This window comes from Benincasa hispida, chromosome 4, assembly GCF_009727055.1.
Source record: "Benincasa hispida cultivar B227 chromosome 4, ASM972705v1, whole genome shotgun sequence".
Lineage (NCBI taxonomy): Eukaryota > Viridiplantae > Streptophyta > Magnoliopsida > Cucurbitales > Cucurbitaceae > Benincasa > Benincasa hispida.
Genome location: NC_052352.1, coordinates 32,613,529 through 32,628,061, shown reverse-complemented (window position 1 = coordinate 32,628,061; position 14,533 = coordinate 32,613,529). Strand labels below are relative to the sequence as shown.

Here is a 14,533-nt window from a genome sequence, read left to right as displayed (position 1 = left end):
TATATATATTTGAGACGTAAATCTTTATTAATAATTTGATCACGAATTAGATGGTAATGATTTTTTAATAATAAAAAAAAGAGTGAATCTAGGTTTAGTAGCACCTGGTGCTACTTTGCTTAACTTGACTCGAGATCATTTTCTCCGGATTGCAGTACGATGCGAGCCACATAAGGCACGAATGCAAAGCAGCACCGCGACGCTTTAAGGATTTTTCGCGTGTTGATTTCTATAGCATCGTGTAGCGCTGCAACCTACTATAAAAGCTTTTTTTCTCCAATTTTTGGTCATTACAGCTTAGGCCTCCAACCCCCAATGTGATTCTCTCCTCTTTTCTCCTCCCTTACTTTGTTTCTTAGTTCTCAGGCATTCTCTATGATTGAAATGTCAACCTTATACCGAATTTGTGGTTAAGGTTAGTATACTAACTTAAAGCTCGGTGAAATCTATTGTTTGATTTTGAGTATTTATGCTAAATTTCTGAGTTCTTATTGATTTTTTGTGGTTCTTGAATAAAGTTGAACTTCTAAGCTGAGATTTGTGATGACTTAATCAATCATCATATATTCTTAGTTAGGCTAGAAATTAATGCACTATATGCTACATTTAAATGTGTTAATTGCTAAGCAGCAAAATCCAAAGCATGCTTGTTTGTGCATTTTAGGTTGTTTAAAACAACTATTTTACAACATTGCATAATTGGGTAATCAAGAATATAATCATTTAGTAACTAAGGCTATTTGGGTTATTAATCTTCTTAGTGAAATCCCTTAGGCCTAATGCGGATGTTTGATTTTTATGGACACTACCTAACCCAATCTATCAAGCATCTAATTTAATTAAGAAATTAATTAATGTATTCGGGTGCTTGACTTGACTCTCTAAGCAAGAGGCTATGCACACTAAATCATAGAAAATAATTTATAGAAAATCCTATGATCAATAAAATAATTGGCTGAATCCTATTCTCTAAGCTAATTCCATTTTATTTTCTCACACTTCATTTTTTCGCGTGTTATTTTCCTCGCCTAAATACTCAAACCACTCAAAAATCCCCCATTACCTCTTTAGCGAGAGAATCCTAACTAGCTTGAAACTATATTCATGCTTCCCTGTAGATCGACCCCGTCTTGGCATTTGTACTACTTAGGAGTATAGGTAGTTTGATCGGTAATTATAAATTTTATTTGATTGGTGGTATCTCTATTTTCAGTTTTGGTTTGTTTTTATTTTGTTTTGTTTTGTTTGTTTGTTTTTGTTTTTGTTTTTTTTGTTTTTACTTTCAAATTGTCCATTTTGATCTCTATACTTTCAAAATGTTCATTTTAGTCTCTATATTTTCAAAAAATGATCATTTGGTTTTTCACTTTTATTTATTTCATTTTAAGGGATTAAGGTGACTCCTTTTTAAAAGTATAGTAACTAAAAATAAACCAAAGTTAGAAATACAAGTATGAAGTAACAAACGGCACGAAACTTAAAAGTACGTGGACCAAAATAAATATTTAGTTAAAAACACTTTTGATCTCTAAATTTTCATGAAAATAACAACTTAGTCCCTATATTTTTAATTTTATAACAATTTAGTCTCTAAACTTTTGCATGTAACAGTTTAGTCTCTAGACTTTTGCATATAACAATTTAGTCATTCTACTTTCAAATTTATAAAAATTTAATCCCTAATGTAAACAAAATTATCAAAATTAAATGCAATTTTATTATCTTATGATGTAAACTTTGTATTTTAAAATATTGAGTCTTTAATTAGTTTATTAATTTATTTACGTAAGAAATCTCATTAAATTTTAACACTGATTTCTATAATAGTAACTAAATTGTTATAAATTAAAAGTGCATGGACTAATTGTTACTTTTACGAAAGTTTAAGAACTTAAGTGAATTTAACCTGAAACCATAAGTATCAAAATGAACAAAAAAATAAAAGTATAAAGACAAGACTAGTATTAAACCTATAATATATTGTTTTATTTTATGAATATTAAGTTTCTACTAAATAATCATATTACAATCAAGGTTTAAAATTTCACAAAACTTTGTGATCATAATTTTATGAAAATGTCGAGCCTAGTGATAGCGAATATATAATTCATGAAACCATCAACATGATCATAGCTCAATTGCATACACTTTACCATCAATCTTGGTTCGAGTCCAACATATTGCTAAAGTAGTAATAATAAGATCAAAATACCATTGTTGTCATACTTTAAAGTTTGTTCTCGCTATACTTTCAATATTAGTCCCAATACTTTTAATAAATCTCGAATTTAGTCCCACTACAATTTATTATTATTATTATTATTTTAAAACTTTAAGTTATACATTAACATTTTTACTATAAAATTTGAAAACATATCCACGTGTTATATATTCTTTGCATGAAAAATTATTATTATTATTTTACCATTTTTCGTAAAAAAAAGAATGATAAATTTAAAATTTATTAAAAAGATATGGACTAGAATTTGACAATTAAAAATATTGAGACTAAAACTAAAAAGCCAAAATGATATTTTAATCTAACAATAATAAGAAACCAAAATGATATTTTAATCTTCTAATAATAAGAGCATGATAAATACTCGTGGTGCTTAATGCAGTTCTATAAATTTCCCTCTAAAAATTGCTCCTTCTGTCCTTCGCCTTTCTCATTCCTCTGCTGTGATAAACCTTCCTTCATCCTTCATCCTTCATCCAACGCAACAATGGCGTCTTCTTCTTCTTCTTCTTCTTCTTCCTTCTCCGATCACTACCTCCAAATTTTCTTCTCACTTATGGCCTTCGCCCTCTCTGCATTCATCTTCTTCCTCACCCAAAAACGCACCTCTAAGCCACGACTCAATCTCCCGCCGGGACCCCGCGGCTGGCCGGTCGTCGGAAACCTCTTCCAGGTCGCTCGCTCTGGCAAGCATTTCTTCGAATACGTTGAAGACACCCGCCAGATTTACGGCCCAATCTTCACTCTCCAGATGGGCTCTCGCACCACGATCATCTTGTCCGGCGCCGACCTCATTCACGAAGCCTTAATCAAGCGCGGCCCTACTTTCGCCAGCCGCCCCGCTGAGAATCCCACTCGAATCATCTTCAGCAACAACAAGTTCTCCGTCAACGCCGCCGTCTACGGCTCCATCTGGCGCTCCCTCCGCCGAAACATGGTCGAGAACATGCTCTCATCTAGCCGTTTGAAGGAATTTCGCGACGTCAGAAAAAACGCCATGGATAAGCTTGTTCAACGCATTCGAACAGACGCCGCCGCCAACGGCGGTGCCGTTTGGGTATTGAAGAATGCTCGATTCGCTGTGTTCTGTATTCTCTTGGCGATGTGCTTTGGATTAGAAATGGACGAGGAATCGGTTGAGAAAATGGATCAAGTTCTTAAAACTGTTCTGATCACCGTCGATCCGAGAATCGACGATTTTCTCCCGATTTTGAGGCCGTTCTTCGCCAAGCATTGGAAACGCGCCATGGAAGTCAGAACAGAGCAAATCGAATTCGTCGTACAGTTCATCAATCGAAGGAAAAGAGCAATTCAAAATCCAGGTTCAGACATTAACGCAACTTCATTTTCGTACCTCGATACGCTCTTTGATCTCAAGGTCGACGGCCGGAAATCTTCCCCGACGGACGCCGAATTAGTCACTCTCTGTTCCGAATTCCTCAACGGCGGCACCGACACGACGGCGGCCGCCATCGAATGGGGAATCGCAGAGCTAATCATAAACCCTAGCATTCAGAAAAAACTACACGAAGAAATCAAGCAATTAGTAGGCGATAGAAAAGTAGACGAATGTGACATTGAGAAATTGCCTTATCTTCAAGCGGTAGTGAAGGAATTGCTGAGAAAGCATCCGCCGACGTACTTTACGCTGACACATTCGGCTACCGAAACGACAAAATTGGCCGGATACGACATTCCGAAGGAGGCGAGTGTGGAGGTTTATTTGGCCGGGATCAGCAACGATCCGAAACTGTGGAAGAATCCGGAGAAATTTGAGCCGGAGAGATTCATGTCCGGCGTGGAAGAGGTGGATATGACGGGGATTAAAGGAATGAAAATGATTCCGTTCGGAGTTGGACGGAGAATTTGCCCTGGTTTGGGAATGGCGACGATTCACGTTCATCTGATGCTGGCGAGGTTGGTTCAGGAATTTGAATGGAGTTCATATCCGCCGAACAGTAAATTGGATCTCACGAAGAAGTATGAATTTACAGTTGTGATGAAGAATTCTCTCAGAGCGATTGCCACAACCAGAGCTTGAAGAAGTAGAAGAAAGGTTTATTGTTCTTGATGGTTACGTTTCCTTTTACTAGAAATTATTGAATTAATATATTTTCCTTTTTCGTAAGCTATTTTTGCTGATTATCAAATTATATCCGCTATTTTCTTATATTTTAACTCTTAAAAAAAAAAAATTGTTATATTTTAACTCTTAGATTATTTATAGATGTTGTTGGCCCCTTATAAAATTGTATGTTGGATTCATCTTTGTCATGAACTACGACGTTTTGCAGCCTTTTGGCTAGGATGTTTATATACACGGATGAATTATTTATTTATTTGTGTAGGAATTGGGGCAGGAATTTCAGCGTAAAAATCACCTTTTTTTTTAGTTTATTCATTTTTTTAACCATTTTTCATATGTGATGAAGAATGAAATACATATTTTAATTGGTTAAAAATCACTTTTGGTCGTTAAACTTTGTTGAGAGTAACAATTTAGTCTCCGAATTTTTGGTTTATGACGATTTAATCCTTGTACTTTCAATTGTAACAATTGTAACAATTTAGTCATTGAATTTTAGTATGTAGCAATTTAGTCCTTGTACTTTCAAAGTCGTAACAATTTAGTCTCTCACGTAAAAGTTGTCATCAAAATTAGATGTCAACTTTTAATATTTTCTTAAAAATATTTAGTCTCTAATTAGTTTAACCGTTTATTTATGCATGAATACTCATTAAATCTTATCATTAATTTCTACAATCGGGATTAAATTATTACAAAATTTAAAGTACAAGAACTAAATTAAAGTTCCAGAACTAAATTGTTACAACATTTAATGTATAGGTACTTAATTGTTGCAAACCAAAGTTTAGGGACCAAATCATTACTTCTATGAAAGTTTAGAGACATTTTTAACTAATTTGAATATAATCTTGGTCTCTATCTTCTCCCTAATGTTTGGATTTTTTTTTCTTTCTAATTTATAAATTGTTCCAAGCTTTAAAAATGTTTTAAGTTCTAAAGGTTTCGTTTTGTAACTATTTAGTTTTTTGCTTTTAGTTTCTAAAAGCCAAGCCTTTAAATTTAGCTAATAATTCAACTACTTATTAAAGATGAAAATCATTATAAGAAAATGAGAAAAATTAGGTTTAATATTAAAAAATCAAAAACAAAAAAAAACCAAATAATTACGTGGCCTAAGCTTTTAATTTTGTATCTAATAGGTTTTTGAAAATTTTGAAATTTTTAAAAATGAATTGATCTATTTGAAAAAAAAAAATTGAACTTCATGTCTAATGAAAACTCTAAATTTTCATCTGTGTCTAATAGATCAATTAATTTGTAACTAAAATTCATGGACACATAAGCACAATAAATTAAATTTGTAATTTGTTGTTTTCAATTTAATCACTAATATTTTTACATTTAAAAAAAACCATACTGTTTTTTAGAACACATACCCTCGTTTACATATTTGTAGATTATGTGTGCCATATAATGGATATTCGGTAAACAACATTTTTATGTATCTAATATTTTTCTAAATTTTGAATTTGAAATTCTAAAATAAATTACATAAAAAAACTTGGATGAATATACTATTTCATATCATAAAAGAGTTTATTTTGCATGTAATATAATATAATCTATTATAAATTATGTGATATCGTAAAATAATAATTATACAAACTTTATAACATAAAATATGTTAATTAAAACAGTTGAAATTCAACCTAATATTTCAAACACATTTTCTTAAAAATGTGTGTATATATTATCAAATATATTTTGCACAATAATTTCAAGTAGAATTCAATTTTCTAAATTTGCTTATCAAACATATACATAAACCAAAAATCGGTACATAAGTTTTTTTTTTTTTTAAAAATGTTTTCTTCTTAAAAAATTACCGGAAGAATTAGGAATTTCCGCTTTAAATGATCCTATTTCTTATGATTTTTTTTTCAACTCACCAATTATCATATCATGTATATTTATTATTGGCCAATTTTGATATTCTTCAATAGTGAGGGCAAAACTAAAAATTGTTAATATAATAGGGATTTTTTTAAAAGAAAAATAAGGAAAATTATTTACACAAAATAGCAAAATCTTAATTTTCTTTAATAGAGATAGAAGTCTACTACTATTTATCAGTTATAGAAACTATACAAGTCTATCACTAATAGATGCGGATAGAAGTTTGTCAGTGTTTTTTTTTTTTAATTTTTTATAAATAATTTGACATTTTTTCTATTCGTAATTTTTTTTTCTAATTAAGTTTAAATTGAAACTTTAAAACAAATGGACTAAATGAAAATAATAATAAATAATAAACAAAGAAAAAAAGAACACCTAGCCTAAAAATGAATGTCTCAAAACTCAAATTCAATTTCATCTCTGTTTCTGCAAGTGTAGTCTGTAATGTGACCTTTAACGAAGTTACTTATTTTATTTTATTATTATTATTATTATTTTAATGTGACCTGCTTTATTTCTATTGATTATTATTATTATTTTAGTACATGTGATCTGCATTAAAACAAAAGCTAAATGGCACATCTATAAATAAGGAAAATAAAAATGACAAGATTTTTTAAACTCAAGTATAATTATAAGTGTATAACCTAAATCAAAACACAGATTAAAAGAAATAATCTGATCTATAGATTCATAATCATCAATGATTTTCCAAAATGAACTTCAACATATACATATACATACATACATACATACATACATATACATACATACATACATACATATACATACATACATACATACATACATATACATACATATACATATATACATACATATACATATATATATATATATATATATATATATATATATATATATGAGAATTTAAGTTGGTTGACCAAAAGGTTGACTGAAGAAGTCAAAGCTTCTCCTTTTTCCAAAAATGGAAAACGGTGGTGGAACGCTACTCATTTCCCTTGTATATGAGTTACTGCAAGAACAATAAAAGTAGAAGAAATTGAATTCACAATCCACAAAAAAATAAAACAACAATACCCATTACCCAAGAACTCAATTTTGAGCTGAAAAAGAAGGAATTTGAAAGTAAAGTGTTTAGACGCTCTATTGGTATAGTAAAGGGTTATAAAAGTCTCTGCTTGGAATACAAATTATTTTAGCTTGAATTATGATAGTGTGTATTTCGGATGTAAACTATTTTAGTCTGGATTACAAACGAAGAGAGATGATAGTTACATATCAATAAACATGATAGACAATGAAGATTTCAAATAGTTTTACCGTAGCTAAGTACAGATTATAATAAGGATGATTGCATTTGATAGCACTTTTAGAGATAATAATTAAGTGAATAGCAACATTTTAAAAGAATTACAAATATAGAAAACTCCCATTAATGATATAGTCTATCACTGAAAGACCTCTACTTGCTATATATTGTCTATTACTAATAGATTTTGAAAACAAAATCTAAATTTTACTATATCCACAAATTTTTTTTGCATACATTATAACAGGAGGTCAGGTTATAATAGTCCACTTCACCCTAAACAAGTTGGGTCAAATGCACCCCCCCCCAAAAAAAAAAAAAGTATTTTAAAAGACAAAATTGACAAGTGTCACAAAAAAAAGAGAGACGGAAATGCATATAATAAATCCATGTGAGAGTCAACTGTAATCCACAAGATGGTAACAAAAGTGGTTCAATATTTAATGTAGCAGCAGAAAGTGGAGAGATAAAGAATTTGGGTCAATTCTTGCAGTGTCCCATAGCCCACAGGAAAATACATGAAAGACTCCAAAACACAATAACGGCAGCCGCAGAATGAGAGATTCTGATACCAGAAGCAAGAATTTAGCTAAAAACTTAAAAAAAGCTGTTCTCACCATGCATTGGTACAAATATGACAGACAGAGAGAGATGAACTACCAAAAGCAAAGTTCATGGTGTAATAACTAATGTTGTACAAAGAAAAATTAACAAAACTGCCCCAAAAAAACCAGCAACAAATTAATTCACTACAAACAACACTTATATACAGTGGTAAATAACAAGACAAACTTTCTAAGCAGGTAGTTAAGGGAAGGACATCTACTTTAAGTTTTAGGACACAGTTCTATATGACCAATTCCAGTGTCCTATTAGAGAAGCTCAAGCATTTGATGGACTTTCTACATTTTTGTTTCTACAGCCTTTACTATTCTGGTTACCTTCAATAAATGAGGCAGCATTCTCTATCGGATCCGCTGCTCCATTGGCCCCAGATGTGCAGTGGTTCTCTTGGATTGGTTGTTCCAACCCACTGTTTTGAAGGTCTCTTAATGGGAACCCACGGCAGGGATCTGAGTCAAGAGAGCGAATTGCTGAGCTAAACAAGGGTTGCATTGTTCGTTTCTTGTCTGGGACCTCGCGTAATGATAGACGACAAACCGGGCATGTTGAGTGTTGATGCAGCCAAATGTCTATACAGGTGACATGGAAGGAATGTCCACAGTGGGGGAGAATGCGCAATAAGTCTTCACTGTGATAATCTGCCAAGCAAACTGTGCATCTGCCATTCAAAACAAAACCTAATTTAGCTGGGTATGTCAATAGGACAAGAAGATAGGTGCAAGTTCACCTTTCTCCAAAATCAATCAGCTATGTTTCATCAACAAACTACTAAGCTTGCTTTCGAAACTTCTCCTTCCAAGTAAAAAAAATTGCCAAATACTATTTTATATCATTCAAAATAAATAACTCCTTGCCATCATGCTCAACTAGTTTAAACATGTACCCTTGGGCAAGAGGTTAAAGATTCAAATCCCCCCACCCCACATGTTGAACTCCAAAAATAAATAACTTCCCAGTTTCATGATCTTAGTATAGGAAAAGATGAGAAAGAACTGTTTAGAACATCATAAACAACAATCTTGTTACTTATTACTACTATGTCACTCCAATTAAACGCTATGCAAAATATCTGATTTACAGAATCACAAATGCAATTGCATTCAATTTTTGCGTGGACATTCTTCTTCTCATCCAAGAGATCCTTTCCTTTTAATTTCAAGAGGTCCTTAATTTCTGCCAAGTGGTGCATGGTTATGTATGAAATCCAATTATAGCATATAGGAAACTATGAATAGTATATTAAATTTGCTGAACTACAGGGAAGATGGATGATGGTACATAACAGAACCTCATTTCAAACAAACCATCCTCAATCTATGTTTCAAATTATTGCAAAGGATCAAACTTTAGAGAAAGTTCTTAAATCACACAAAAGCCCTGGAGCCAAGGCTAGAGGAACTGATGCTTCGGCTTTTTTCGTTTCGCTCTTGAAATCACAAAGTTTCTAATTGCACACTATATATTGTGTGATTAATTTCCATGATTTGCTAAACAAACATGGAGGACATAACCACAGAATGAAGCATCCCATAATACCAAAAGGTCTGCAAAAGGAATTGTAATCACTAGTTTAAAGATTATCATTTATTTTCCATCACGAACTGTCAACAAAAGGTAGCATTTAGGCAATACGGTCTTCAGACTAAATTTGGAAATTCACTTTGTTTCCTCGGATCAAAAAACCACATCTTGTCTTTTCTTCCCCTAAAAAATTGTGACAAAATCATGCACAGCAGGAATCATTTCTGTTATTGATGTGTGAGTCTACAAGAGAGACATTCAGAAATATTGCTCTACAGAAACTTCTCCACTTTCAGAAGAACACTTGACCAGCATCCATGGCCATGCTTATTTTCTCAAGATATCTGCCACTTCTCTAACATTACCAATCAGTCTGGGACCACTTAGATAATCAAGACAATGTGGTAGATTTTTGAAAACTAGCTCAATAGACCAAAGCATATAAACTGTAATTTTACAACTTATAGCCATATTTCAGGTGTAGGCAGCCTATCTCTTGCCTCATGTTTTCAACAGAACCACCAGAGAATGTAAAGGAAGCATGAAAGCTTTACCTCTCTATTCCAAAATCTGATGTATCCAGCCCGAATGATAAAAGTAAGATTCATTTTTTTCCCCATTCATATTGTTGAGTAGATGAACTTGTTAAGCCTCCTATTGTCTTCTCTCTCTCTCTCTCTCTTCTTCTTCTTCTTCTTTCTTTCTCCATTTATTTTTTATTTTTTTATTTTTTTTTGCTTTCTTTCTTATGGATCAGAGGTAAACCCCTATTGTGGAAGTATATGGTAGAAGAAAGGCCGAAGCGGGAGGAGGGGTAGTCAGGCTTGATCAGTGAGTAAGGGAGAGGGCTTCTGTTATGAACTTATGAGTTTGGCCCATTTAGTTGAGTTGTTCATTAGCGGGATATGAGAGGGATATTGTTTGGTAAATATGATTAAGTACGTTGGCTGAGAGGGGAACAGCACATCTTTTGATCATTTGGGATTTTTCGGTAATGGGAAAGAATAGGGAGCTCTTGAATTATCCCATCATCCCATTGAACCAGGTCCACTCTAACATGAATATATGGGTTACAACTACTTCATCCAAGATGCAATGATCACATCTTGAAGAATAGTAGATGTGTATTTAAAAGAGAGAAAGAGGGCACTCCATTAACACATCATCACTTGTTCCAAGTATGAGATTTTAACAAGCAACTCCTTTTTCCACACCTATTGCTAAGGGCCCAGGCTGATTAGGACTCTATTTAAAGGCAACTTACCAAAATATCTCATCAAGAAGTCACTATTCTACTAACTTTTTGGAGATATTTTCAAGAGGCCACCATTCATTCCCAGAAACACCTTACATGGCCCAAAGAGTTCTTTTTTCCTTTCTGCTTTTCCACCTGAACAGTGTGATGGGGCTAAATATCTGGTTTGTGACATCTCATCCCACTCAATATTTACAAATGATTATGCTTTGGGAAAAACCAATCAACTATAAGACCGACTCATTGCAAGCTCATCATATTTCCATAGGTAAATCATGAAGTCACAATTCTCTCTCCTTTCATTGATAAAGCCATTATACTTTACGTTGAATTGATATTTACACATCAGCCGAACTTTTCTCAGACGCCATAATAGAATCTTATCCACAGGAAACAAACAATAACGTATTTCACTGCCAGTCAGTAACATAATGCTCTGGTGGAAATTTATGATTGGCGGTATTTTCACGCACATACGCATATTTTCTTATCAAAGGGATTTTCTTGAAATATTATGAAAAATCATGAAAACCAATGCAGTGAGGAACTGTGAATTAAAGGGGCACATACTGAGCATTTCTCATAGATGAGAAGTAATCATCATTGTACTTCTTAGTTGGAAAGTTGGCTACAACCATAGGCTCTACACCGTGTAATCCCCGTTCCAACTACATCAAAGAAATTCAACATGTAAACAGAGAGATGTCCACAAACAAATCATAGTAAAGGCCAATATGTGTGCTATTTTGTGGGGTGGGGTGGGGGTGGCGTTGGAGAGAGAGAAACAACAAAATCTTTAGAGGGCGTAAGAATTTGTATAGCAGTGTTTGGCCCTTGTTAGATTATATATTTCTCTCAGACCCTTAGTTTCTATGTTTGTTTGTAATTATTCTTTAGATCTTATTTTTCTTAACTGGAGCCCAATCTTGTAGTTCTGACTCATTTTTGTTTTCTTGTGTAATCTTTCAAAATTTTCTCAATTTATATAATATATATAAAGAAAAAACGAACAAACAAATCAACATAACGCCTGAAAAAAAATCTAAAAAGTTGTACATTAAAAAAGGAAGGGACAAATACCAATGTGAAATAAAAATGCACAAGCACTGCCTATGAGAACAAACAAGAATCCAGTATAAGATACCCTTTTGTAACTTTTTTTTTTTTTACAATATGTGGGCATGGGGATTGAACCTCTAACATCGAGAAAGATAGTACATATTTCATGGCAGTTGAGCTACGTTCATTTTGTCAGAGACCCTTTTTGTTTCTGTGGAGACTCCCAATCCATTAGTATTTGATTAAAAGCGACATTGCAAAAAGGCTACCAAGAAAACGCATTAGCAGACCTATGAAACTGACCCAGCAGACCAAAAAGAGAGAGCAAAAAGGAGGGGGGGGGGGGAGGTAATACCACTGCATGAAATGAATGCTGAAACTTCATTAAAATGGCAGAAATGCAAGAATAACTATAATGCAGATAATCATATCCACTTTGCATATAAATTAGCATACAAAACTAAACCCAGAAAGGGAACAAAAAGGGAGAAGAAGAAGAAGGGAAATTATCCAATCTTTGCTTGGCGACTAACATAAACAAATAACCAGTAGAAAATTAAAATACATATATCCACATCAAATCTGGAAGCAAATTAAATAAGAGAGAAACAAGCTCACCCCACTGAGATCGGATCTAGAAGCGATTGGAAAGGAGCGCCTTGAAGCATTGAGATGAATCCTAGCACAAACAAGCCTTGTACAGACGAATACGATGAACAAAGTACTCACAGTGAACCCAATCACTGTCATCACCAAATTCACCCCCGAAGACATCATTCTCCAAATACCCTCTTCTCCTCTACTCGAAATTTCCGTTCTCCACCAATCGAAACTCTAAATTCCCCAGTGAAAACAGTTTCTACAATTCAACAGTGTCTTCTATTGAAATCGTGCTAACTTCGGCAGCTTCAACATCGGAAGGAATTCCAATCCCATTCAACCCAAAACTAGAACGGAATTCGATTCTCATGATGAATCATTTCAGGAAAACGCTACAACCCAAATGGGGAAAGGCAAAAAGAAGCTAAAATTTTGAATTAATTTGCACGGAAGTGGGAAACTTACTAAAGTTTAATCAACTGGTGGGTGTCGATATCAGATAGTGACTGTTTTATTGTGGGAGAGAGTGCAAAAATCCCAGAGAAAAAGATTGAATACATGGTGGAGGAATTGGGAATTGGCAAAAACAGAAAAGCAGAGAACCCATTTAGAGAAAAGAAAAAAACCCCACCAATATCAGCTAAACTGGAATCACTGGGAGAGTGGAATTGAAATACAAAGTAGTGTAGGAAAATGGAATCTTCTTATATATATTTAAAAACGAAGAAACAAATCACTTCAGACATTAATAGAAATCATTATTAAGTTATTACCTAAGTATTAATTGAGCAAACTAAGTCAGTCAACTATATATATATAAACAACTAGAGTTTATCTCAATTGACATTTATATATATATATGAAAGAACAAGAGGTCCGTAGTATAAATCTTTCCGTCCATAATTTGTAATTAAAAAAACTATCTATGATATAGAAAGAAAAATCTGCTATCATAGTACCAACTCTTTTCGTTCATTATTTGATATATTATTAAATGGTTTAATTTACTACTATTTATTTCATGGACCCTATATAATTATTAAATACTATTAATGTGACAAACAATGAATAATCGTAGTATGTAAAATTTTTCATACTATCGTAACTAGAAATTTTCTTCTATGACATACTAGGAGGTTAGAAATTGGAAAATGAGATTTTTATATAGTTGATATTTTTTAGGAACTCGAATAAAAAAATTTTAAAAAAGCTCACTCCTTATAAAAGTGATTTTTTTTACCTTTTACTTGCATCATCGCGTGATAAAATTACTGTAATAACTTTTTTAAAGTATGAGTAGTGGCTATCGACACTCGATGCTTACTACTAAGTTATTGATGCTCTCTCCTTTCAATACTCGCTCTCTTTGTAATAATTTCATCATGTAAGGATACAAATGGTAAAAAAAACTTAATTTTCTAACAATTTAGTCTTTTTTATTTGAATCCCTAAAAAAAAGACAATGTAGGTAAAATTCTGGAGAAAAATAAGATTACTTACTTTTCTTTTATATGTCAAGTTGTTGTATATATATTATTTAAACAAATGTTAATCATACTTTAAAAATGATTAAAGCTTTCAATTTGTTTTAAAAAATTAGTAATTGATATTTTATTGTGGTTGTGTTATTACTCAAGTTTAAATTAAATTTCCAAAACATGGAAAGTCATGTCTAGATCTATAAGTCAAGATAAGGATTTTATTTAACTTTACCTTTTTTTTTTTCCTGCTGAAACTCTTGATTTCATTCAATTCTATCCAAAAAGAAGATAAGTTTGTATCATATTTGACTTCTGAGTGAAGTTTCAAAATAACTTCTAGTATTTCTTTTCTTTTTCTTTAGAAATAAATGAGATATATTAATTATAGTTCATAAATATTTAAACTTAAGCATAATTTAACGGCATATATTATGTATCAATAATTAATTAAGAGACATATGATTTAAATATATGATAC

General features: G+C 32.4%; 2 protein-coding genes across 2 annotated transcripts; one reads left to right on the top strand and one right to left on the bottom strand.

Moving 5' to 3' along the window:
* The first annotated feature begins 2,547 nt into the window (after positions 1-2,547).
* Positions 2,548-4,578, top strand: LOC120076752 (cytochrome P450 77A3-like). The gene has a single exon (XM_039030655.1). It carries the CDS (start codon positions 2,616-2,618, stop codon positions 4,278-4,280), a length of 1,665 nt encoding a protein of 554 aa, XP_038886583.1. The 5' UTR covers positions 2,548-2,615; the 3' UTR covers positions 4,281-4,578.
* A 3,476-nt stretch (positions 4,579-8,054) lies between these two features.
* Positions 8,055-13,266, bottom strand: LOC120076755 (RING-H2 finger protein ATL74-like). Its single transcript, XM_039030656.1, has 3 exons — positions 12,593-13,266; positions 11,486-11,583; positions 8,055-8,797 (listed from the first exon to the last, which is right to left on the bottom strand). Exons 1-3 carry the CDS (start codon positions 12,749-12,751, stop codon positions 8,398-8,400), a joined length of 657 nt encoding a protein of 218 aa, XP_038886584.1. The 5' UTR covers positions 12,752-13,266; the 3' UTR covers positions 8,055-8,397.
* Between the last annotated feature and the right edge of the window lie 1,267 nt (positions 13,267-14,533).